General features: G+C 36.0%; 1 protein-coding gene across 1 annotated transcript in view; it reads left to right on the forward strand.

Moving 5' to 3' along the window:
• The window catches only part of Hadhb (hydroxyacyl-CoA dehydrogenase trifunctional multienzyme complex subunit beta), a 39,730-nt gene extending 15,236 nt beyond the window's left edge, over window positions 1-24,494 (forward strand). Inside the window, exons 5-16 of the mRNA XM_046441417.2 lie at window positions 3,588-3,632; window positions 7,191-7,290; window positions 11,430-11,517; window positions 12,744-12,931; window positions 13,261-13,441; window positions 14,407-14,528; window positions 17,238-17,317; window positions 17,442-17,489; window positions 18,149-18,236; window positions 18,847-18,921; window positions 19,305-19,469; window positions 23,933-24,494. Coding sequence (XP_046297373.1) covers window positions 3,588-3,632; window positions 7,191-7,290; window positions 11,430-11,517; window positions 12,744-12,931; window positions 13,261-13,441; window positions 14,407-14,528; window positions 17,238-17,317; window positions 17,442-17,489; window positions 18,149-18,236; window positions 18,847-18,921; window positions 19,305-19,469; window positions 23,933-23,968 — 1,216 coding nt within the window. The 3' untranslated portion in view covers window positions 23,969-24,494. The remainder of the gene's footprint in view (window positions 1-3,587; window positions 3,633-7,190; window positions 7,291-11,429; window positions 11,518-12,743; window positions 12,932-13,260; window positions 13,442-14,406; window positions 14,529-17,237; window positions 17,318-17,441; window positions 17,490-18,148; window positions 18,237-18,846; window positions 18,922-19,304; window positions 19,470-23,932) is intronic.
• The last annotated feature ends 289 nt before the right edge of the window (window positions 24,495-24,783 follow it).

The following is a 24,783-nucleotide window of genomic DNA, read 5'->3' on the forward strand; positions in this document are numbered from 1 at the left end:
ATAATTATATGGTGGTGAAATTTCTTCTTTCATCCTATTTTGTTAATGTGGTAACCCATTTAACCTTATTTCTCATTATAATCTCTTTCCTTTACTGATACAATAATGGTAAGAGTAAGAAGGAAGGCTTTAGCAGCAAGAGAAGGAGGAGATGGAATATTAATATTCCCTGTGCTCAGCAGCAACAGGGTAGAAAAAGAAAAGTTCCATCAAGAGAAAAAAAGGTCTTGGTGGGGAAGACCACTTTTTTTATAAGAGCTGTTTGTATACTATGTAGTGTTTGATTCTGTTTTACCAACTGTTAAAAATAGAAACATACTCAACTATTTACTTATGTATTTGACATTCTCTTGGGTGACTAGTATTTGTATGAAATTTGGTTTGAGGTATTCAGCATATCAGATATTGTTTCTTCCTTTTGATATTATTTATTGCTGTGTTTCAGTTTATTTGCAGATCCCGATTAAAGAAGAGAAAATTTATGAGTCATTTAGTGATACAGAAAGGAGGAAAACCTTTTGAATAATTTAAGAAATAATACTTAATAGGAAAGAAAGAATAAAAAGTATTTTAAGACAATATTCATGTAAAGAATAAAAGTGACTGAAATTCATAGAGTAACATAGAGGAAAAATACAAGGATTTGGAATTTTCTTTCTTTTTTTTTTGGTATCCGGGATTGAACTCAGGAACTCAGGGGCACTCGACCACTGAGTCCCATCTCAGCCTTATTTTGTATTTTATTTAGAGGCAGGGTCTCATTGAGTTGCTTAGCACTTCGCTTTTGCTGAGGTTGGCTTTGAGCTTGAAATCCTCCTGCCTCAGCCTCCAAGCCACTGGGATTACAGGCTTGTATCACCATGCCCAACTGGATTTGGAATTTTCTAAGGAAAAATTTATGTGACAGTTTTGTCATTATTGCTGCTAAAATTAAAGTAACAAATAAGTCTTCTATAATAGTAGATAATTTTCTGAGCACAAAGTTTTTTTTCCATTTAATTTGAAGAAACTTTGCTTTCAACTAGAGTGTTTTTCCTAGAAAGTGCTTCATTGAGATAGGAGCTTTTGGGACATACTCCTGGAAACAGACTCCAACAGCAGAATTCTGCAGTCTGTCAGTCATTCTGGTAGAAAGGAGAGTGGGATCATAAGAGCAAATAATAAGTAATTTGTGATTTAGGCATTTTCAAATTGATACATAGCCTTTTCCCCCCTCTCATTCTATGCTAAGGTGAGGAAACTGATTTTACCTGTGAAAAATTTGGAAACTTCTGATGATTCTGCTGTGATTTAGAGTGAAAATAAAAATGTCTTTGGATATTTAAGTTTTTAATTTTCAGAAACTTAAAGAACTTCATTTTTTTACTTAAAGGGAATTCACTTTTGACATTTAAGTAAACCAATAAGTAAGTTCTGAGTTCACACCCAGAGCTTAGTTTGTGAATAGGTCGCTTCAATAAAAGAAATCAGGGGCTCCTTTGAAGAATGGCTACAGCCAGGCCAGAAAAAATTCAAGATGAGCCAGGAACATCTTGTCGAGCCAGAAAGTCAAGTGCTTAAAAAAAAAAATCTATAGAGAGAGATATATATACACACAGAGATATATATACACACACACACACAGCACATAGATATCTATATCTATATCTATATCTATATCTATATCTATATGTATGTATATACAAATATACATACATGTATACAAATACATATATATACACATGTGTATATATATGTATTTGTATACATGTATATATATTTTTGTGTATATATGTGCTAACATATGTATATATACATGTATTTCTAATGTGTGTGTATATATGTGTATGTGTAGAGAGAGAATGTGTTGTGCCAAAAAAATGCAGAATCAACCTTCAACAGCTCCCAGTCACCAAAGCTAGAAACTATGATCAACAACATAAATTACAGTAGTAATGAACCATGACCCAAGGAATAAAATAAATATTCATAAGTTCAGTCTCATATAAGTAAATGATTGAAAGAATAAATAAACCAGAAGGAAGAAATCTTTCTTACGGAAGAGTTTCAATTAATGAATATAGAAGGAATGAGGAGAAGAAATAGGTCACCATTAGAATGCCACACTAGTGGTTGCTGCAACCTGGATCTACAAGAATGCTACAATTAGTAGATGAAATGTTAACAAGAAATAGAATATTTTCATAGTATCTCTACCCTGTCCCCAAATATTTGTTACTTATTGTCATTATTTTAACATGTGTCCACAAATTGTTACTCCCACTAGGATGTGGAGCTTGATTCTCTTCTCTTTAGAGTGGGCTGGACTTCCTGACTAACTTCTTACAGACTGAGTTTTATAGAAAAGGAAAAAGAGTAACTTTATAGTGGAGAAAACTGGCAGGCAACCAAATGATGGAGTTGGCATCACCAGTAATAAGACATCTTATGTTGTACCCTGATAATGAAGAAGTAAGAAGAGCACTTTACCTCTGTGATATTCTTCATGAAACAAGGGAATACTGAAATGACAGATTGGGAGAAACTAAGGAGGCATGACAACTAAATGCAGCATGATGTCCTGGATTGGATCCTAGAACAGAAAAATAACATCAGTAGAAAAACTAATGAGATCTCAATAAAGTTGGTAGCTTATTGAGTATTGTGCTAATGTTAATTTCTTTTTTTTTAAGAGAGAGAGAATTTTTTTTTAATATTTATTTTTTAGTTTTTGGCAGACACAACATCTTTGTTTGTATGTGGTGCTGAGGATCGAACCCGGCGCCGCACGCATGCCAGGCGAGCGCACTACCGCTTGAGCCACATCCCCAGCCCTAATGTTAATTTCTTAGTTTTAATAAATGCATGGTGGTTAGGTAAGACTAACATTAGAAGAAGCTCAAGGTAGAGGGAATAAAAAACTGTTCTATCTTTTCAGTTCTTTTGTAAATCTCAAATTACTTCAAAGCAAAAAAGCCTAATACATTCCCTATATATTAGTCATTACAAAATAAATAATGTACTTTGTAATATTTTTAAAGTCCTCAAAAGGTGGGTTTTAATTTTAAATATTGTACACAATATTATATACATACTTGACCATATTTTTTGTTTGGGTTTTTTTTTTGTTGTTTTTTTTTGGTACTAGGAATTTACTTAGGGATGCTTCCACTGAGCCACATCCCCAGCCCTTTGGATTTTTTTTATTTTGAAACAGGGTGTTGCTAAATTGCTAAGGATGGCCTTGAATTGTGATTCTCCTGTCTTAGCCACCCAAATTGTTGGGATTATAGGCGTGTGCCACCGCACCCGGGTTTTAATTTTAAAGAATATGATTTAACATTTGTCATGCTGAACAATTAAGTATAGGTCATCATTTTTGTTAGATTTTATTCAAGTTCTGTAGGAGCTAAGGATTGCCAGATTTTTAAGGATGACAAATAATAAAGTCACTGTTTTTTTTTTAATTGATGGACTGCTTTGGATAATAAAGGTAAGTGCATTTTCAGCAGCATATGTTAGATGATATCTAGGTATTTTAAATAGAATGAAAAGGAATTTATTGATGCTCTACGCTTTGGTTTAAATTATTTGTTTTCTTTCCCCAGATATAAAGACCTGATGCCACATGATTTGGCTAGAGCAGCACTTTTGTAAGTAAATGCAGTTTCATTTTCGTTCATATTTTAGTAAAGGTACTTTGTCCAGTATTTACTCTTGAAATAGCATGTTCCATAGAATTTCCATATATAGGACATATTAATTTTTATGTTATAAATATTGATTAGCTTCTACAAGATTAATTTACTTTCCATTTTAAGCATTATGTGCTACACATATTTGAGCAGCTCATGAATATCAGCAGTCTATTTTGCATGCTTATTATATATTGTCTTGGTATGATAATATTCTTTAATGAGTATCTGGCTAGCCTCAGTACTACTAGATTAATCAACCTAAACACAATATATATATATTTGATTATTATCTTAAGAACTTAATTACTATATAAAGGTAGCTGAGCAGATTATGTAGATATTATCCTATTTGAAAGAAGTCTAGCAAAAACCTGAAGATTCATTTGTAAACCAAGTAAAAATATAAAATTCTGAGCCAGGCATGGTGGTGCACAACTGTAATCCCATTAGTTCATGAGGCTGAAGCAGGAGAATCACAAGCTCAAGACCAGCCTGGGCAATTTAGTGAGAAATTTTCTCAAAATACAAATAAAGCTGGGGAGTTAGCTCAGTGGTAGAGTCCTCCTGTATTGAATTCCCAGTAACAGGGAGCCAGGAAGAGGGACGAAATGTGATTAAATGAGATTGAGATGGATTAATAATTTGTGAGAGTCATAAAATGGCTGTTTCCAGAGTGAAAAATAACATGTAAGGTATTAATCTTATTCATTTTCCAATGTCACTTTGCCTTAGTGTCCTCAGGCAGCCATAGTTCATTCTAGAAGTCCTTCACTTGACCTTTCTGCCCATTATAATTCGTTTCTTTTATTCCTGCCAAAATTCAAGAATGAGTGCAAGTAGCAGTTGCTTCTCTTTCCTTGCTATCATTTATTCTCCATATTTTCATGATAATTATTTTCAGTCTCATTTCTCTAAAGTATACTTTGGAAGCTTCTCTTAATAGTGACTGTGATTGCTAGATGAAATGGACCATTCTTTTTTGAGGCATCTATCTCTGTATTTGACACTGTAAACTATACTTGAAACTGGTCCTTTGACTTCTTTCTGCCTTCATGATTTTTTTTTATCATTTCCTGGTTCTTCTATATGCCTGGCCCCTCCCCTGCCCTTTTTTTTTTTTTTTTTTTTTTTTTTGAGATGGGTTCTTGCCATGTTGCCCAGGCTGACCTCAAACTCCTGGACTCAAGCCATCCTCTTGTCTCATCCTCCTGGGTGACTTAAGACTAGAGGCCTGTGCCAACATGCCTACCTGCTTCTCTACTTTTAAAAAACTGTATATATGTATATGTATATGTATGGTACTGGGGATTGAACCCAGGGGCACTCCACTAGTGAGCTACAACCCCAGCCCTTTATAGTTTTTATTTTGAGATAAAGTGTCACTAAGTTTCTTAGAACTTCTCTAAGTTTCTGAGACTGACCTTAAACTTGGGATCCTCCTGCCTCAGCCTCCCAAGTCACTGAGATTACAGATTCTTTTTCTATTTTTTAAAAGTATTTTGCAAGTCTGGGTGCTTAATAGTTTATATTTCTCTGTATGCCCCTTTTCCATTAAAAATATCATTTGCTTAATCCTTATTTTTTAAATGTAGACTACTCCCAAATCTCTACATTTGACCTCTTTTCATAGATACCTCAAACTCAGCACATCAAAAATAAAGAAATATCTAGCAGCTGGGATTATAGGCATGTACCAGTGTGCCTGGCTTGTTCTTTAGTCTCTTTTAATCTAGAACATTTTCTTTCTCCCCCTGCTCACCATGACTGACTTTTTGAAAAATCTGGGCCAGCTGTCCTATAGAATATCCCATTCTAGGTGTCCAGTTTTGTTTGTTTTGTACTGGAGATTGAATCCAGGGGTTACCGAGCCAAATTCCCAGCCCTTTTTTCATGCTTTATTTTGAGAAAAGGACTTGCTAAATTGCTTAGGGCCTTGCTAAATTGCTGGGCCTGGCCTTGTACTTGAAATCCTTCTGCCTTAGCCTCCTAAGTTGTGCTGGGATTATAGGTGTGCGCGGCTGTACCTGGCCCATTCTGGGTGTTCTTCATGAAGATATTTAACTTTCCTCTCCTGAATTTTCTGTAAACTGGAAATAATCCCACATTTTTTTAATCTCTGGGAGCTACTTCAAGTTGGTTCTTATGACCCTTTTGTTTTTTAGTATAACTACATATGATAAAAGGCACAGATTTTAAGTGTGTTCTTTAATGAGTTTTGACAAATGTATATACCCATGTTCTTATTTTGATACTGTCTCATTCAACTTGGAGTACTTTCTTAACACCCACCCCCTCCACCCGCCAGTACTGGGGACTGAACTTGGGTGCTTTACTACTGAGCTATATCCCCTATCTTTTTTATTTTTATTGTGAGACTGGGTCTCATTAAGTGCTGAAGCTGGTTTGAACTTTAGAGACAGGGTCTCACTGAGTTGCTTAGCGCCTCACTGTTGCTGAGGCTGACTTATTTTTTTTTTTTTTTTTAGCTTTAGGTGGACACAATATCTTTATTTTACATTTATGTGATGCCGAGGATTGAACCCAGTGCCTTGTGCATGCTAGGTGAGCACTCTACCACTGAGCCAAAACCCCAGCCACCCATCCCTCCCCACCCAGGCTGACTTTTGAATTCTCTATCCTCCTGTCTCAGCCTTCTGAGCTGCTGGGATTACAGGTGTGTGCCACCACCCCCCCGGTTTATTTGTCTCTTTTAAATTTTTTTTTAATTAAACTGGAAACTTTGATTTCTACTAAAGATGACATTATTATGTTTATTTATCTATTTTATCCATCATCAAGTGTTGACTTTTTAAATCATTCTTTCATTCATTTCTTTGATAAGGTGTCAAATGTTTGTTAAATTAAAGATACAATGTCTGTCCTTTTAAGTTCAAAACTTACCTTTTAATTTAATTTACATTTTATTTCTTTATCTTTATGGTGCTGGGGCACAAACCCAGGGCATCCCACCTGCTAGGCAAGTGCTCTACCTATGAACTACATCCCCAGCCCAAGAGTTAGCTTTTTCAGAATTTACATATATATATATACATATTTTTTTTTTTGCCTGATATTTTATTCAGTATATTTAGCTGTGTTTTTCATGGTTAATTGTCCCAATAACCTAGCCCCCCAAAACTAGACCCAAAATTTGTTAAGTAGCTTATTTAATCAAATTTGTTCTCAAGTTATTAAAGCCAACAGGCTCTCATTATAAGTCTTACCTTTTTAAGGAAGTTCATTGTTTTGTTTTGTTCTGTTCTGTAATATTGGGGATTAAGTCCAGGGGCACTCTACTACTGATCTACAGCCCCAGCCATTTTTATTTTTTATCCTGAGATAGGGTCTCCCTAGGTTGCTGAGGCTGGTCAAGGCAGTTCTCCTCTTGGCTTTCTGTATGACTGGGATTACAGGTGAATACCACCACTCTTGGCTTAGTCAGTGTTTCAAGTGATGATTCTGACATTACCTTAATGCATAAAGTGTTTATTTGCTTTGGATTTCTTCTTTCAGGGGTTTATTGCAACGGACCAATGTCCCAAAAGAAGTTGTTGATTATATCATCTTTGGCACAGTTATTCAGGAGGTGAAAACAAGCAATGTGGCTAGAGAGGTGAGTAAAACAAACTTTATATTGTTTAAAGCGATTGATAGGGGCTGGGATAAGGCTCAGTGTAAAAGCAAATGCTTAGCATGGGTGAGGCCCTCAGTTCAATGCCCAGTCCTATAAAAAATGGCATATTCAATTTGAATTAAAAGTTCATAGAATTTACTTTTTGAAAGTCTTTGAAATATACTAAGTAAACTTACATTTGTCTTCAAATGTGATTTTACAGCTTAAATAATAAATTTTATTTAATATTTAAGATAATTATACTATAGGGCTAGGACTGGGGCTCAGTAGTAGAGCGCTTGCCTTGCCACATGTGAGGCCCTGGGTTTGATCCTCAGCACCACATAAAAATAAATAAATAAAAATAAAGATATTGTGTCCATCTACAACCAAAAAATATTACAAAAGATAATTATACTATAAATCAAAAGATGTGCACTGTTAGTATATTCATTCTTTATTATAAATAAATTATTTGAGTGGATTCAAGAAATGTTAAATTGTCTCTCATCTTGTGTTAGGAAAATAGAGATTTTGACAATGTGTGGCTGGTGTTACGTTTTATAATGTTAGATATCATGGTTATAAATAATTTAAAAGTTCAACATTTTACAAAGAATTAATTTAATAACTTAGTTTTTGTAATTAGCAGAAGAAAGTTCCAATTGAGGAACTCTTCTCCCTTGCTCCCCAAAACTTGTTCCAATTAAGTTAGTGAGACACAGGCATTGAGTTAGTGAGACATAGGTGGTGTTTTTTTTTTATGACTGTTTCACAGAGGTTTACTTTTACCCTAGTTGGCGTAGCTCCATGTAGAGTTCATTGGGCAATGAGATAATGTTAGACCTTGGAATGTCTGTGATGTGTCCCACAGGCATTTCACAGTGAACACCAAACCACATCTTCTGGGCTTCGTTTTAATTTGAAAATGATTATTTGGTTAATGTTGGCCTCATTGCACATTTCAGTGCTCATTTCTGGTCTGTGCTTGTGTTTGTGAATAGTGAAGTTGTAAGGTAATAAGTTTCATCGCTGTCCGACAAGAGAAAAGGGCAGCTGAGCAGGACTCAAAGTGTTTGTTCTGCTTTACCCTTCAGTAAACATTAAAACTGCCGAAGGCCTGTCACCACCACTCAAGCCCTTAGAAATCAACTAAATGTTGTTGAGGAACAGAAAGAAGTTTATGTTTCTCTATTTTAAATTGTTTGGTTTTCTCTATACCTTAATGTTTCTGAATGTATCAAATGAGACGGTTTCATGAGTATATAAAGCCATTAAACTGTTCATAATACATTTTCAACTCTTATATTCTGAAAATTAAGTGACTTTTTATAAGAGTACTTAAAAATAAATGTTAAATTTGTTTCAGTTTTCTCTGTATTTATGTTGTTTCCTAAAACTAAGTCCATGATTTTTCTTTGAATTTTTTTCCTGCAAGTTTTAAACTCATATGCAAATCTCAGATATTGATTGACATGAGGTAGTTTCCCCTCTTGCCCTTAATACTGGTCATGTTGTTCTCCAGGTAATTTTTGTAGTGGCTGCAGGGAGAGTTGATGGAATATTTATGAGAATGTAACTTTAAAGTTGAAATTATAACTTATAAAAATATAATTTCTAGCTAAAGAATTTTTTTAGAACCTGTGTCTATATTAATAGTTAATTTGAGGGCTGGGGATGTGGCTCAAGCGGTAGCGCGCTCGCCTGGCATGCGTGCGGCCCGGGTTCGATCCTCAGCACCACATACAAACAAAGATGTGTGTCCGCCAAAAACTAAAAAATAAACATTAAAATTAAAAAAAAAAAATAGTTAATTTGAAATCCTAAAAGGCTTCTCATGAACCTGAGTTTGCTGAAAGATCTCCTCATATTTTCCTGCTTCCAATTAAACTAAGTGGTATCTTCCGTCTTTCTCCTTATCACCTTGAAAACTATTCAAACTTTAAATAGAAGCATGTGGACAAGGGTCACCAGCTACCACTTCTATTTAAAGCTCCTTCAGTCTGAGTCAGCTGAGGCCAAGGGCAACACATGCTGGAAGGCCCTTATGAGAATCAGGCCATTAGAACCTGAATGCCCCTTACACTTGCCCCACTGAGGAACTCTTCTCCCTTGCTCCCTGAACACTTGTTTCTGTCTTCCTTTTGGATTGGTTTATGCTGAGAGGTTGATATGCAGTTGCCAGGCAGTCGTTTTTAACAAAGTTGATGGGACACTAAGTGACAGGCCTACCTGGAAAGACTGGAATAAGGCCATGTTACGTGTATGCCACCGTACACATTTCTGTTTCTACAGATGATGGTAAAGTGTATAGAAATAGTGTAATTATAAAGGTAAACATCAGTTAAGATACATAGAGGGGCTGGGGATGTGGCTCAAGCGGTAGCACACTCGCCTGGCATGCATGCGGCCCGGGTTCGATCCTCAGCACCACATACAAACAAGGATGTTGTGTCCGCAGAAAACTAAAAAATAAATATAGAAAAAAAAGATACATAGAATCTCTTTAACCAAGCTTTGGAAACATTTATTTTACCAAAGTATAGGAGAGTTTGTATTCTTAGAATAATTAGTTTTAGTTGGGCTTTTTTTTTTTTTTTAGTTTTTAGTTTTAAGTGGACACAATATCTTTATTTTACATTTATGTGGTGCTGAGGATTGGACCCAGTGCCTTGTGCATGCTAGGTGAGCATGCTACCACTGAGCCACAACCCCAGCCCCTCAGTTGGGCTTTTTAAAAATTTATTTATTTTTAAAATTTTTTGTGATGTGGAGATCAAACCCAGGAATACACATTTGCCAGGCAAACACTCTACTTCTGATTACATCTCCAGTCCTTACTAGTTTCGGAAAAGGACCTCTAAAAAATGAATTCTTTGTTTATCTCAAGAATTTACTGTTGGTCCTGCAAAGTATAGTCAATTTTGTTTGTTTTGTTTTGTTGCACTTTTGGGGATTGAACACATGCTACCTTTATCACTGAGCTGCACTTTCAGTCTCCAAAAGTGAATTGCTTGAAATGAGATTCAGAATTTCATAGTAAAGAGTTGGGGGAATTGGAAGCTTTCATTTTTTTTTGTTTTATTTTGCAGTACTGAGGCTTCACATGCTGAGCAGGTCCTCTACCACTGATCTACCCCTAGAACTTAATTTTTAAAGTGAAGCTTTACTATTAGAAAAATTACAATAATTAATTCACTGAGCAAAAATGGAATTAGACATTGTTTTTTTTGTTAGCAGCATAATTTCTCCAATAAATAATATAATAAAATTATAAATATCTTCCTTTCATGTTTGACTTTTTGTGCCACCAAAATAGAGGCCATTATGCCCAATTAATGGAGGATGTCAGTTTTCCTCAAAGCCCCTCAAACCACAAATCACTCTCTTGCATCATTGTCCTGGCCAACCTCTCTTCCAGTTGTAAACTGTTGTGCCCATTATTTGTCAGGGACTCACTTGTAATTGAGGCAGTTTTCTAAGGTTTCTTTCATGGAATTGAACTTCTTTATATTTGGCAAGTTCTGCTTTGCCTTAGGTCAGCAGTGTCCTGCTTGAGAGAGACTAAGTGGCAGTTAGAAGAGAGATGAGTATTAAAGTAGGCCTGAGTGGGAATTCTGTTATGAATGGTCAGTTCCTTAAGAAACATTTTCATGGGCTGGTGTTGTGGCTCAGCAGCGAGGCACTGTGTTCAATCCTTAGCGCCACATAAAAAAATTAAATTAATAAATAAAATAAAGGTATTAAAAAAAAGAAACATTTTCATGTTTGTTGACTTTTGCTTTGCTTCTAAACTTTATAACTGCTGGGACACAGATCATAAGAGGTCCATAGTTGAAATCAAATTGAATCCTTGATGATTTTGAGCAAAGCATTGCTAAATATTAGGTGGGACATAAGAGTGTTATAGCCACTAGAAACTGGCTACCAGGAATTTGCAGTTCTTGCCAATTAATAACAAGATGAAAAATTGGTAAATGATTTCTGTGATGGGCTTAATTTTATTCTAAACATTGCTCTTTAGAATATTAAAAATGGAATCCTTTCCTAACTCACGGTGCAGACTAGTAGTGCTCATAATGTCATTTACATGATTTATTTCCTTTGTAAATGATCACTTCATTCACTGTTTCCTGAAGGCTGCCCTTGGAGCTGGCTTTTCTGACAAGACTCCTGCTCACACTGTCACCATGGCTTGCATCTCTTCAAACCAAGCCATGACCACAGGTATGTTAATTTTTTCTTTTGTCTGTTATAGAATTTTAAAAAAATAGTAATTTCAAAAGAAATAAATGATTAGCACATATCTCTTCATTTTAAAAATAAGATCACATTAAAAATTTGGGGGTTTTGACAGTAGTTGTCAATCTTTTTCTTGTTCTCTACATCTGAGGCAAATAGCTGTTGATGTTGCTCTTCCACCACTAAAGTGGCTGGTTGTAGCAGGGATTGTCCACTTGAGGAGCATGTCTTTAGGAGAGTGCTTCAGAACCAGAGGCATGAAGAACTTATAACCTCCTAGGTTTTAAACTTAGGTGATTCTGATGTGACCCTTCCCACCACCACCATGATAATTGCATAATTGTAAATCCTTGCTTTGGCATGACCCTATCCTTCACTTTTTCCCATCATCATTGGCATTTCATAAATCATTGTGACTTCTAACAAACTTTTAACAATTTATGGGACATTTTGTGGAAGGACCCTTAATATGAAAAGGCAGGAAACCTGAAAAGCTTAGTACTCATGTGCTGTTTTAGTAACATCAAGGCCAGGTTGGGCAGCCCAGCTCATAGGTCACAGAGAATGATGCTAGAGGCAGTGATTGGGGGTATTCTCCACTCTAGCAGCAGGTTGACCAACACCTGGTTAGAATGACTTGCCAGTGGTTGTAAAGAGGAAGATGGTCTGCCTTATATCTCAAAGCCAAAATTTCTGTGGCTTATAATAAAAATTGACATTTTCTACAGGGGGAAGATTTTTTTATTCCCCCCAAACTAAAGCTGAGAGCATGTAAAATATACAAGATAAAGCACGATTGGTGGCACAGGCCTGTGGTCCTAGTACCTTACTTGGGAGGCAGAAGCAAAAGAATGGTGAGCTTGAAGCCAGCCTTGGCAACTAATGAGATCCTGTTTCCAAAAAATGGGGTGGTGGACTGCAAGATCCTCTGGTTTAGAATATGGTTTGCAACAGAGTTGATCCAGTGGTTATATCCAGAAGTTGATGTCCATATGGTTTGAATGAAATGTACTTTTTTGTAGTTGTTGAATGTGTTTTTAGTTGTTTAAGAAATTAATTTTAATTCCTCTGAAAAGATGAAAATTTTAATTACAGATGTTCAAAGTGGATAACTGTTACATGGTTTTTTAATTATCTAAGATGCTTAAATTTCATTGGTGTGTTATGTTTCTGCAAAAGATGTTCATTTATATATAACCTGTGCCCTTTAGCTGTTGGCCTGATTGCTTCCGGACAGTCTGATGTGGTCGTGGCTGGTGGTGTTGAGTTAATGTCCGACGTCCCTATTCGTCATTCAAGGAAAATGAGGAAAATGATGCTTGATCTTAATAAGGCCAAGACACTGGGCCAGCGACTGTCTTTGCTCTCTAAATTCAGATTGAATTTCCTATCACCTGAGGTAAGACTTGTGAACCTTATATAAATAGAGACTTGAGTTTCCAGAGCATCCTGCCATAGAGATTTAGAATTAGATAAGACACGTGAGCTCAGGCGTGTTCTAAGATGCTCTTCATTACAGAAAGGTAATTATTTGGTCAAGATGGAAAAAAATATATATTGGTTAGAAAATTTGAATTTGTAACCCTCTTTGTAATGCCTTGCTCACAAAGAGCTTCCCTTGTCTTGGTCTTGATAGATGATCAACAAATAGATTTTCACTTTTCCAAATAACATTAAATAATCCTAGGTGTCATGTGACACTTCTAAATAATGTACCTCCCTTCCTAGCTGCCTGCAGTGGCTGAATTCTCGACCAGTGAGACCATGGGCCATTCTGCAGACCGACTGGCTGCCGCCTTTGCTGTTTCTCGACTGGAACAAGATGAATATGCCCTGCGCTCTCACAGTCTTGCCAAGAAGGCACAGGATGAAGGACTCTTGTCTGATGTTGTTCCCTTCAAAGTACCAGGTAAAATCAAATACTTCATGATACTTACTAGCAAGTTCTATATTGCTCCAGTTGCTCCGAATACTCAAAGACTCTTAAATGAGGGGCTGGGGATGTGGCTCAAGCGGTAGCGCGCTCGCCTGGCGTGCGTGAGGCCCGGGTTCGATCCTCAGCACCACATACAAACAAAGATGTTGTGTCCGCCGAAAACTAAAAAATAAATATTAAAATTCTCTCTCTCTCTCTCTCTAAAAAAAAAAAAAAAAAAGACTCTTAAGTGACTTTTCAGTAGGTTTATTGATTCTGTTTCCAAAATACTCTTTAAACACTGACTCAAGTTTTGATTTGTATCATAACACAAGTAAATTTTTTTTACATTTTTATAAGATTTTCCTTTTATATTTTCCTGATATCTTTTAGTTCTTAAGTATATTCTTATTTTTAAAATTCTTGATTCATGTCTCTTCTATATAAAATAGCCAAATGTGAATGAGCATCTTAAAAAAACAGGGTTTTTAAAAATTGAATTAGTTCATTTATATGACTTTCCAAATGTCTTTAACAGTTTATTTAAAAATTTGATCATATTTTGATAACTATAAAAGGTTTTCTTTTGGAGAGAGAGAGAATTTTTTTTTAATATTTATTTTTTAGCTTTTTGGCAGACACAACATCTTTGTTTGTATGTGGTGCTGAGGATCGAACCCGGGCCGCACGCATGCCAGACGAGCGCGATACCGCTTGAGCCACATCCTCAGCCCCAAAAGGTTTTCTTTTGGGTTTGGGATTTAATTCAGTGGTAGAGTGCTTGTCCATAGCATGCATTAATCCTGGATTGAGCCCTAGGACCTAGAAAAAGAAAGCTTTTTGTCTTTGGAATAGGTACAATTTACATTTCATTCATTTTTGTAATTTTTAAAGCACATTTCTCTAAAGATCTATAATGTTTGTAGTTCCTTAAAGTTACAAAGTTCCTGTTTTTATAGGAAAAGATACAGTTACCAAAGACAATGGCATCCGCCCTTCCTCACTGGAGCAGTTGGCCAAACTGAAACCTGCATTCATCAAGCCCTATGGCACAGTGACAGCTGCAAATTCTTCTTTCCTGGTAATTGTCAATGCTGTTTGTATTTAGTAATAACATTTATTTCTGTACTCTGAAGTAAATTTATTTTTGTATATTATGAATAGAGGCTTAAAATTCAGTTATCTATTGTAAAGATAATGTTAAAATAGAATGCCTTAGAAAAGTAAAATAATAGCATTTAGACTTTAAAAGTCATTTAATCCAATCACCATTCTGATTCAAAAGCTGTTCTCTTCATGTACTTAGCTGGCTAAAAATATTATTGCCTCTGCTGTGCCCTAGAGAGGAAAAGAACAGACAGGTGTAATACAGTGAGAACGTGCTGCGATAGCTGTAAGGATAGGCTATTGGAGAAAATAAATAGATAGGGCTCAGGGAACTGGGGGTGTGGGGTAGTCAGGGAGGCTCCTCAGAGATATCACTGAATGGAGAATTTTGAAGAAAGAGTAAAATTCAATTCAGGAAGTATAAAAAAGTTATTCCAGGCTGAGTGGTGGCACACACCTGTAATCCCAGCAATTTGGGAGGCCGAGGCAGGAGGATTGCAAGTTCGAGACCAGCCTTCCTAAGTTGCCTCAGCAACTTAGCAAGACCCTGTCTCAAAATTAAAAAAAATAAATATGGGGCTGGGGTTGTGGCTCAGTGATAAAGCATTCGCCTAGCACGTACAAGGCCCTGGGTTCGATCCTTTGCATCACATAAAAATAAATAATTATATTGTTTCCAACTACAACTAAAAAATAAATATTTAAAATAAAATAAAGGGCTGGGGATGTGGCTCTGCTGGGGTGGTTAAGCACCCCTTGGGTTCAATTCCTGGTACCAAAAAAAAAAAAAAAAGTCATTCCAGGCAAAGGGAACAGCAAATGAAAAATCAAGGAGCTATGACACCAAGGACCTCTTTGGAAAAAGCTTATTTGGAGCATAGAATATGAACTGGAATATGAGGAAAAATACAAAGAATAATGGGATACCTCTGATACTTCCTTTAGCTTTGATAATTAGAAAATAATGTTCTAGGTCTGGGGTTGTGGCTCAGTGGCGGAGCACTTGCCTAGCATGTGTGAGGTACTGGGTTCGATTCTCAGCACCATTTATAAATAGATAAAATACAGGTCCATAGACAACTTAAAAAAAAAAAAACTATGAAAAAAAAAATGCCACCTGGTCATAGTGTCTGGAAATAGGCAGATGTTTGTCATACTTGCCCATGGTGACTACTTAATGCCTGCTATTGATGGACTGCAGGCAGGGTACCTGGAATAGTTTCAACAATATACATCTCCACTGTTAAGCCTAAATGGTAAAGGACTGGTGAAATGATTGTTTCCAAAACTAAATCAGATTATCATATAACCATGTGGCATGGATTATATTTACGGGATCTGAATGCCCTTGATTTCTTCTGTGGTATATCAAAGGTCCAGGTTTATTCAGTGAAAATCTGAGACACATTCATCGGATGCAACACATCATGGTTTCATGATTAGTGCACTACATTCATTGCAGTGTTGCACAGTGGCACACTGAACATATTATTAAGGTGATGTCCATAAGCCATTTATTATGTATAGTGGAAACCTGTGTTTACAGACTTTGTGGCCACCCTTTTGGTGGCTGCATACTCTCTTCAGGGTTACTGAGTTGTAAAAAATATGATAGAATGTGAGAATTTCTTTTTTTAAGTAATGGTAAAATACTCCCCACACACCATCCAGTCGTACCTCTTTGTTCCCCCTCCCTCAATGGTAATTTGGAATAAAAAAGTATGGAACAGCTGGGTGCAGTGGTGAATCCCTGTAATCCCAGCGGCTCAGGAGGCGAGACAGGAGAATCTTGAGTTTAAAGCCAGCCTCAGGAACAGCGAGATGCTAAGCAACTCAGTGAGACCCTTGTCTCTAAATAAAATACAAAATAGGGCTAATATGTGGCTCAGTGGTGAGTGTCCCTGGGTTCAACCCCCAGTACCAGAAAAATGTATGGGACAAGTTGGGCGCAGTGACACTCCTATAATCCCAATGGCTCAGGAGGCTGAGTCAGTAGGATCTCAAGTTCAAAGCCAGCCTCAGCAATTTAATAAGGTCCTAAGCAACTCAGTAAGAACCTGTCTATAATTAAATATAAAAAATGGCTAGAGATGTGGCTCAGTGTTTAAGCCCCTCTGAGTTCAATCCCTGGTACCAAACAAACAAACAAACAAAAAAGTATAGGACATTTCCAAAGAGAGAAAGCCATAGTTCTAATGTTCTCATCTGCACCTGATTCTTCTCCCATTGGTTTGCTTGTTATAGAGCATGTAAGTAGAATAAAATCATATAGAAGCCATAGGCAGAAAGCAGATGAGAAATAACACAGAAAATGTAAAAAATGAAAAAGTTAAATAAGAGATTTTAAATCCTAAAATTCATAACATTCTTCATTTTCTGTGCCAAAGCAGAAAACTTTGGCTTAAATTTATTATGGGTAAATATTTCTAATTTTACCTCTTTTCTTTATCCATTTTGAAAATTATGATACTTTTTGAATAGCCTCTTCTGCTTTTGTCTTCAAAATATGGGTCAGTTCGTGTGTTTGAATTATAATGTAGTGATTGATACAATGAAGTTTGTTGTATATACTAAGTTTAATGAGTTAGTATACTCAGAAACAGGACCTAGAAAAATAGCTGCAGCAAGACCTCCAGACAGACTAGAGAATTAATTGACATTATTGTTCTGATTAACATTTCAGACTGATGGCGCTTCCGCAATGCTGATTATGGCAGAGGACAAAGCTCTGGCCTTGGGTTATAAACCAAAGGCATATTTAAGGTAAAGTATATATTCAAGTAAATCACCTTTGATTTCTTTATTTCACAAAATAAAATAACAAATGAAATTAATTTAATTAAAAAATAAAATAAAGGAAGCTAACCCTTCTGTTTTTTTTACCTAGGGATTTTGTGTATGTGTCCCAGGATCCAAAAGATCAGCTTTTACTGGGGTAGGTAGTAGTGTATATTCCTAGACTATAATCAAAAGTATTTGATCATACCATTTATTACACAGGTTTTAAAGTATGGTAAGTCCTAAATTCATAATTGGATCATGTGGTGGGCTTTTTTTTTTTAATAATCCTTTTAAAAATTATTCCCATGTTTCCTATATTTTTTACTTAAAATGATTATACATGTATAACATATATATATCACTTTCTATTTTTTATAAGATATCATAAGCATTTTTTTTTTATTTTGCTATATGCACTGCTACACAGTCTTCTTAATAGCCTTTCATAAAAACCTTCTGATATGTTTATTGTCTTCCCCTCCCTCACAAGCTGCTAGCCTCAGTGGCTTCCATTATGACCTGGAGATTAACCAGGTCCTTTCCCATTTCTTTCCCTTTAAATTCTGTTCTTCTAGTGTGTACATTATCAGCTTGAACTTATCCTTCATTGTTTACTTGTTTATTATGTTTCCCCAGCTCTGCTATAAACTTAACAAGAACAGAGCATGTCTATTCAGTTCATTATTGTATTCCCAATACTTAATCAGTATTTTATAGTAAAATTAACAAATTAGTGTAAAACTCAGTTTGGAAAATATGAAGGCATTCTTAATTAAAGTTTTAAGATACTACCTTTTTTTTTTTTCTTTGCAGACCAACATATGCAACACCCAAAGTTCTAGAAAAGGCAGGATTAACCATGACTGACATTGATGTTTTTGAATTTCATGAAGCTTTCTCAGTAAGTCATTTGAAAGATATATCTGAAAGGACTATAGTCATTAAAAATGTAGTCCATGTTTGTGGGAGAGAGCAAGGCATGGTTTATAATGTGGGTGAAATAAGAGTGGTGAGGCTTTCTATTTTAAATACTAATCTATATTGCAGGAGGGGCTTCAGGGGAATTAATCAAGGGCCACATGTATGGTATTTAAAATATCTTTTGATGCTATCTTGGAGAAGCCCTTAAGAAGTGCTAAACTGTTTCTTTAAGAAATTTTTTTTTTATTATTCTATTTATTTATATGTGGTGCTGAGGATTGAACCCAGGGCCTTACAGGTGCTAGGCAAGTGCTCTACTGCTGAGCCACAGCCCCAGCCCTCTTTAAGAAATTTTTGACTGAAAACCTATTGAAAGATTTGCCTAATTAAATGCTATATATAAATCATATATTTAAGTGATTGCACTATTTTTATTCTCATACAAATACAAATTTTTTATGTCTAAAATTTCAGAATAACCAATATTTTTTAAAAAAGTGTTTATGAGGAAATCTAGTCAGCCAATTTAAATCTTAGGACAATACTTAACTATCTAAAATATGTGTTCTACATTGTATTTTCCCTTGTAGGGTCAGATTTTGGCCAATTTTAAAGCCATGGATTCTGACTGGTTTGCACAAAACTACATGGGTAGGAAAACCAAGGTAAGTTTCTGATTAAAAAAAAAAATGCTTGAATTTTCAAAGCACATTAATATTTAGAATTTAGTAACCTGCTATTAAAGTATATGAAGGAGAAAGCTTCTTATGAAGAATTTTGTACTTCATTATATGTATTTATTTCTTAGTTTAAAAATAGTTTTTGAAAATTCTTTAGCAATTTAGTAAAATTTTATGTTGCCTTTTGTTCTTCCCATTCAGACATTAGGTAAAAACAAATTGATCCTCATCTTCTAATACTGGTCTAGACTTTCTTTTGCAGTAAAATTATTTATATCTAGCATTAGTTATTTCCCTATTAATTCCTGGCTTAATTCATATCTTAAGTAAACTTGCCTTTATTATGTCTTTATTTTTGTGGGTGCCAGGTTGGATTGCTTCCTTTGGAGAAGTTTAATATCTGGGGTGGATCACTGTCCCTGGGACACCCATTTGGAGCCACTGGCTGTCGGTTGGTCATGGCAGCTGCCAACAGATTACGGAAGGATGGAGGCCAATATGGCTTAGTGGCTGCCTGTGCAGCTGGAGGGCAGGTATGTCACAGCAATTTCATAGGGGTTTCCAGAAAGTCATTTTCTTTGAAACAAGATAAGCTCATCCCAAGAATGCTTGGTTAGTTTAGTTTGAAGTGTTTTTTGTTTGTTTAGAGCATTTTATATAATATATATAGCAGTGAGTTCATCTTGATAAATTCATACAATCATGGAATTCAATTTCATTTCGTGTCCCTCTCCTTTATTTCTGCCCCCCCCTCCTTTCTCTATTGATCTTCCTTTCACTCATCTATTTTTTATTTTTGCTTGGTTCTTTCTGCTTACATGTAAAGGTGAAATTCCCTGTGATGTATTTATATATGTATATGACATGATTTTTTAAAATCCATTTAATGTTTTCTTGCCTTTCCCATCCCTCCTCTCTCCCTCCTCTTCTACTCTGCTGATCTCCCCTATATCTTTATGGTATTTGATCCTCCCCTCCTAGTTTGATTCTTAAAGCCACATTTCTGATGACAGCCAACCAGAAATAAAACAACCTTCTTGGGTGGGTGATGATGGGGAAAGTGACAACAAAAATTCTGATAACACTTTAGAAGAAAGATGCTGTTTAAATATATGCTGTGTTTTCGCTAAGTTAATGTTTACTTTTTTGTGTGTGGGTGAGTACTCGGGATTGAACTCAGGGTCACTGGACCACAGAGCCACATCCCCAGCCCTATTTTGTATTTTTTTTTTTTTTTTTAGTTGTAAATGGACACAATACCTTTATTTTATTTATTTATTTTTATTTGGTGCTGAGGATTGAACCCAGTGCCTCACCAGGTGCTAGGCAAGCACTCTACCACTGAGCTGCAAACCCAGCTTCCCTATTTTGTATTTTATTTAGACACAGGGTCTCACTGAGTTGCTTAGGTCCTCACGTTTTTTGCTGAGGCTGGCTTTGAACTTGCAGTCCTCCTGCCTCAGCTTCCTGAGCCACTGGGATTACAGGTGTGCACCAATGTGCCCTGCTAATGTTTTCATTTTTTGTTTATAAAATTAATACATGCTCATTTTGAAAACTATGGAAAATGCAAAAAGTATATAGAAAAAAATTGGAATCACTAATAATTCCCTCCCTAGGCACCATTGATATAGATACCTTGATGTATTTTCTTATTTAACGATAAATTTTTGTTTATTTATCTAATCAGCATGAGTACTTACCTATAAAATGCCTCCAAGGGGTATTTGATCCTCCTCTCCTGGTTTGAAATATTCTTTTTTTTTTTTTTTTGGACAATTTTTTGTTGTTGTTGTTTAAGAGGAGAGAGAGAGAGAATTTTTTTAATATTTATTTTTTTTAGTTTTCGGCAGACACAACATCTTTGTTTGTATGTGGTGCTGAGGATCGAACCCGGGCCGCATGCATGCCAGGCGAGCGTGCTACCGCTTGAGCCACATTCCCAGCCCTGAAATATTCTTAAAGCAATATTTCTGATGACAGCCAACCAGAAACTGTCTTTCTAAACAACTGAATTATACCTTAATTAGGGAATTAATTTACCTCTGGAAAGATATTCAACTAGGAAATTGTTATTCTGACAGATTTTTTTTTCCCTACCTTGCTCTCATTATATACCCAACTTTTTACCTGCTATAGCATTTAACTCTGGGAATGAAATCCAAAAGGAAAACTGATGGTCATATTTTTTCATTTTGTTTTTGTTTTGTCCTGATGTGAACATATTGTTTTCCTACAGATTACAGAAACTTTCTGTTACTGATCCAGATAAATACATAACATATTTGAAAGTATAAAACATTTTATATTTACCATTTTTTATTTATGATTTTTCCTCAGAAATAAGGAAATAGGTTCAGTTATTGATAAGTTAGAACATTTTAGATTTCATGATCAGAAATTTTTTTAATCTGTACAACTTATTTACAGAAACACTTGGTTAGTTAGGACTAGAGCTCTCCCTTTTATTTATCCCTCTGTGCCAGGCTTCCACAAGGGAGACAAGTTATATGTAGCACTGTGCAAAGTGTGTCATTCACATAGGACACATTCTTTGATTTGTCTGTTTACAGTGCTTTTTTTTTTTTTGCACCAGGGATCAAACCCAGGGGGACTAGCCACTGAGCTACATCCTCACCCTTTTTATTTTTTATTTTGAGACAAGGTCTTGCTAAGTTGCTTAAGTCCTCACTAAATTGCTGAGGCTGGCCTTGAATTTGGGATTCTCTTGCCTCAGCCTCCCAAGGGATTATAGGCTTGAGTCACCACACCTGGCTTCCCCAGTTCTTTATCTAGCAAGTAGAATATAAATAATACTAGATGCTTCTGTATGTGAACAAAAAGTTATCCCTAGAATCTGTCTTTTTTTTTATATTTTTTATTTTTTTTAAAGAGAGAGGGGAGAGAGAGAGAATTTTTTTTTAATATTTATTTTTTAGTTATTGGCGGACACAACATCTTTGTTTGTATGTGGTGCTGAGGATCGAACCCGGGCTGCACGCATGCCAGGCGAGCGCGCTACCGCTTGAGCCACATCCCCAGCCCTAGAATCTGTCTTTTAGAAGTGTGTAATGTAGTGAGGAGCAAGGAGATGATACAGATGATATGTTAAACTGATACTGTTTCATCAAGAGCCAAACAGTAACACCAGCATCATTAGGAGATTAGAGGAAGAATCCATCATGGTGGATCTAGAGCAGAGCCTCTCAGCTTTGGCACTATGAACATTCTGGGCTGGGATAACTCTTTGCAGTGGTAACATTAAACTCCTCTCCACCCTTACCTTGCTCCATACACACAGTTGAAACCAGAAATATCTCCAAATATTGCAGTTGGTTTCTGGAGAAAGTGGATCCTCTCTTAGGTAAGAACTACTGGTCAAGCTGGAGCTTGAAAGCAGTGTATTTTAAATAAAACTGGAGAAGGCAGGTGCAGTTGTGCACACTGTAATCCCAGCAGTTCAGGAGGCTGAGGCAGGAGGATCACAAGTTCAAGGTCAACTTGGGCTGTTTAGGGAGACTCTGTCTCAAAATAAATTTTTTTTAAAAAAGCATTGGGGATGAAGATCAGTGTAAAGTGTTGCTGCGCTCAGTCCTCAGTACTGAAAGAACAACAACAAAAAAGCTGAAGAGTGTTCCACATTACTGAGTCCTTCCAGGACAATTCCCAAGTCAGTCAAACTTTCTTATCCTGCTCTTTTTTATTTGCTTATGTGTTGTCAAAGTACCTGTTTTGATCTACAGTGTGTACTAGATAAGAGTGGAGACTGTAGCAAATGTTTAAACCCACACAGCGTCCAACTTGGTGCCTAGTAAATAATAGTTTCTTGATAAATATGGGGATTGAATTGAACCTAGAAGACAAAAGATTCATTAGGTCATTTACTGGTTTGTTGGCAGTCCAAAGGTTAGAATGACTGTGATTATCAGATGGGATTTAAACTAGAGGCATACTAGTAAATAGCTCTGTGTAGTGCTAGAGAAGGGACATTTCTTCTTCCTTTTGTGGCCCTTCAGACCATCTCTTTAATCTGTGTATACTAGTGGAGGTAAGAACCCAAGCTTTGGAATCATCTAGATCTGGTTTCAAATCCTGACCTTGCTACTTAATAACTTTGTGATTTGTATGAGTCACTTAATCTTTCAAAACCTCAGTTTTCTCATCTAGAAATTAACTGTTTTAAAAATTGTATTTTTATGTGGTGCTGAGAATCAAACCCAGTGCCTCTCACATGCTAGGCAAGCACTCTGCTGCTGAGCCACAACCCTAGCCCCTAGAAATTTACATTTTTAGCACTCACTGTATTGTGTTTATTTCTATACAACTAGAAAAGCCTCTGATTTCTCACCTTAATAGTAAACTTTGGGCTAGGGTGTAGCTCAGTAGTAGGATGCTTGCTTAGCATATACAGGACCCTGGGTTCAATCCCTAGTATCACAAACAAAATATAGCAACCATTTATAGAACATCTATTAGGAACCAGACTGTACTAGATTCTGGTGCACTTACGTATCCAAACACATAAATATATGTGTATGTGTGTATACTATATGCTACCTTGTTTGTATGCTGTACTGGGAATTGAACCCAGGGGCTCTTTACCACTGAGCTATACCCTATATACTTAGTCTTTTTTTTTTTTTTTTTGAGCTAGACTCTCACTAAGTTGTCCAAAGCTCATTTTAAACTTGTGATCCTCTTGCTTCAGCCTGCTGAATCACTAAAATGACAGGCCTGTACCACCATGCCCAGCTACTGTATGCTAATTTAATATTTACAGAAACTTTCTGAAAATTTCAGGCAGCATAAACCCCATTTTATAGAGGAAACCAAGGTTCATGTGACTACCAACTTTCCCAAGATCTCACAATGGCTAAATGGCAGAGCCAAGATCAAACTTCCAAGCCTGTACTTTTACAACACTGTTATCTGCTGCCTCCATACTGACTGGATTCATGACCTTTCATTGTTCTAATGGAACTTTTTTCCTTTACAGGGCCATGCTATGATAGTGGAAGCTTATCCAAAGTGATGGATCCTGAGGAGGAGACCTGACTTCTGTGCAGCACTTGCACTGGGCAATGCCATTTCAATGCATTACTAAGTGACACCTGTAGTTCCTAGTTCCTCTTAGGAAAACATCTGTGGCCTTCTGTTAAGTACTTTGCTATTAAGCCTTGCCAACGTTCTGACGTTTTTCAATAATCATAGCTTACTGCTCTTTCAGGGATTTCTGAGTTACCCCAATATCACACAAATACATTTAAACAGTTGTTTTTGAATCTCTGTTGTCATTAAGACTAAAGTAGTGGTTGTAGTTTGTGAAAGAGGTTAGCTAAGATTTGGAATCATCTGTGTAACATTTGCAAATTATACTTCTTCCTATCTGTGTCCTAAAGATAAGTATTTTCTCTAAAATACAAACCAATGTGCCTCAATTAACTAATTATGGAAAATAGTTCATTATCTAAATATCGCTGAAAAACTTTGAAAGTAAATGTTGAGATATATAAATACCATGTTGGTCAACCTCAATAAAATAGAGAAGTATTGGAGAACTCTTTGCCTTATTTTTATTAAGGAGAGAAAGTGGTTCTCTTGGCTTAGAGGTGGATTTTTCCTTTAATATCTCATTTGTAATTTATAACTTTCGGTAAGCCATAAAGGAATAAGAGTGTTCTGCTTTAAAATAATACCTTCCCCAATTGCTTGATAGGAGTAAATTTATCTCATTGTTTGCGGGTGCTTCTGTTTGCTAGAATTTAAATCAAGTATAAAGAAGTTTTTTATTTTGATCAACTACTGTTAGCCCTTTCATATTTTTGACATCCACACTTTACTAAATAA

The sequence above is a fragment of the Marmota monax genome, unplaced genomic scaffold (genome assembly GCF_021218885.2).
Source record: "Marmota monax isolate L192 unplaced genomic scaffold, Marmota_monax_Labrador192_F-V1.1 WCK01_AAM20220418_F8-fsc00010, whole genome shotgun sequence".
In the NCBI taxonomy this organism is placed as follows: Eukaryota; Metazoa; Chordata; class Mammalia; order Rodentia; family Sciuridae; genus Marmota; species Marmota monax.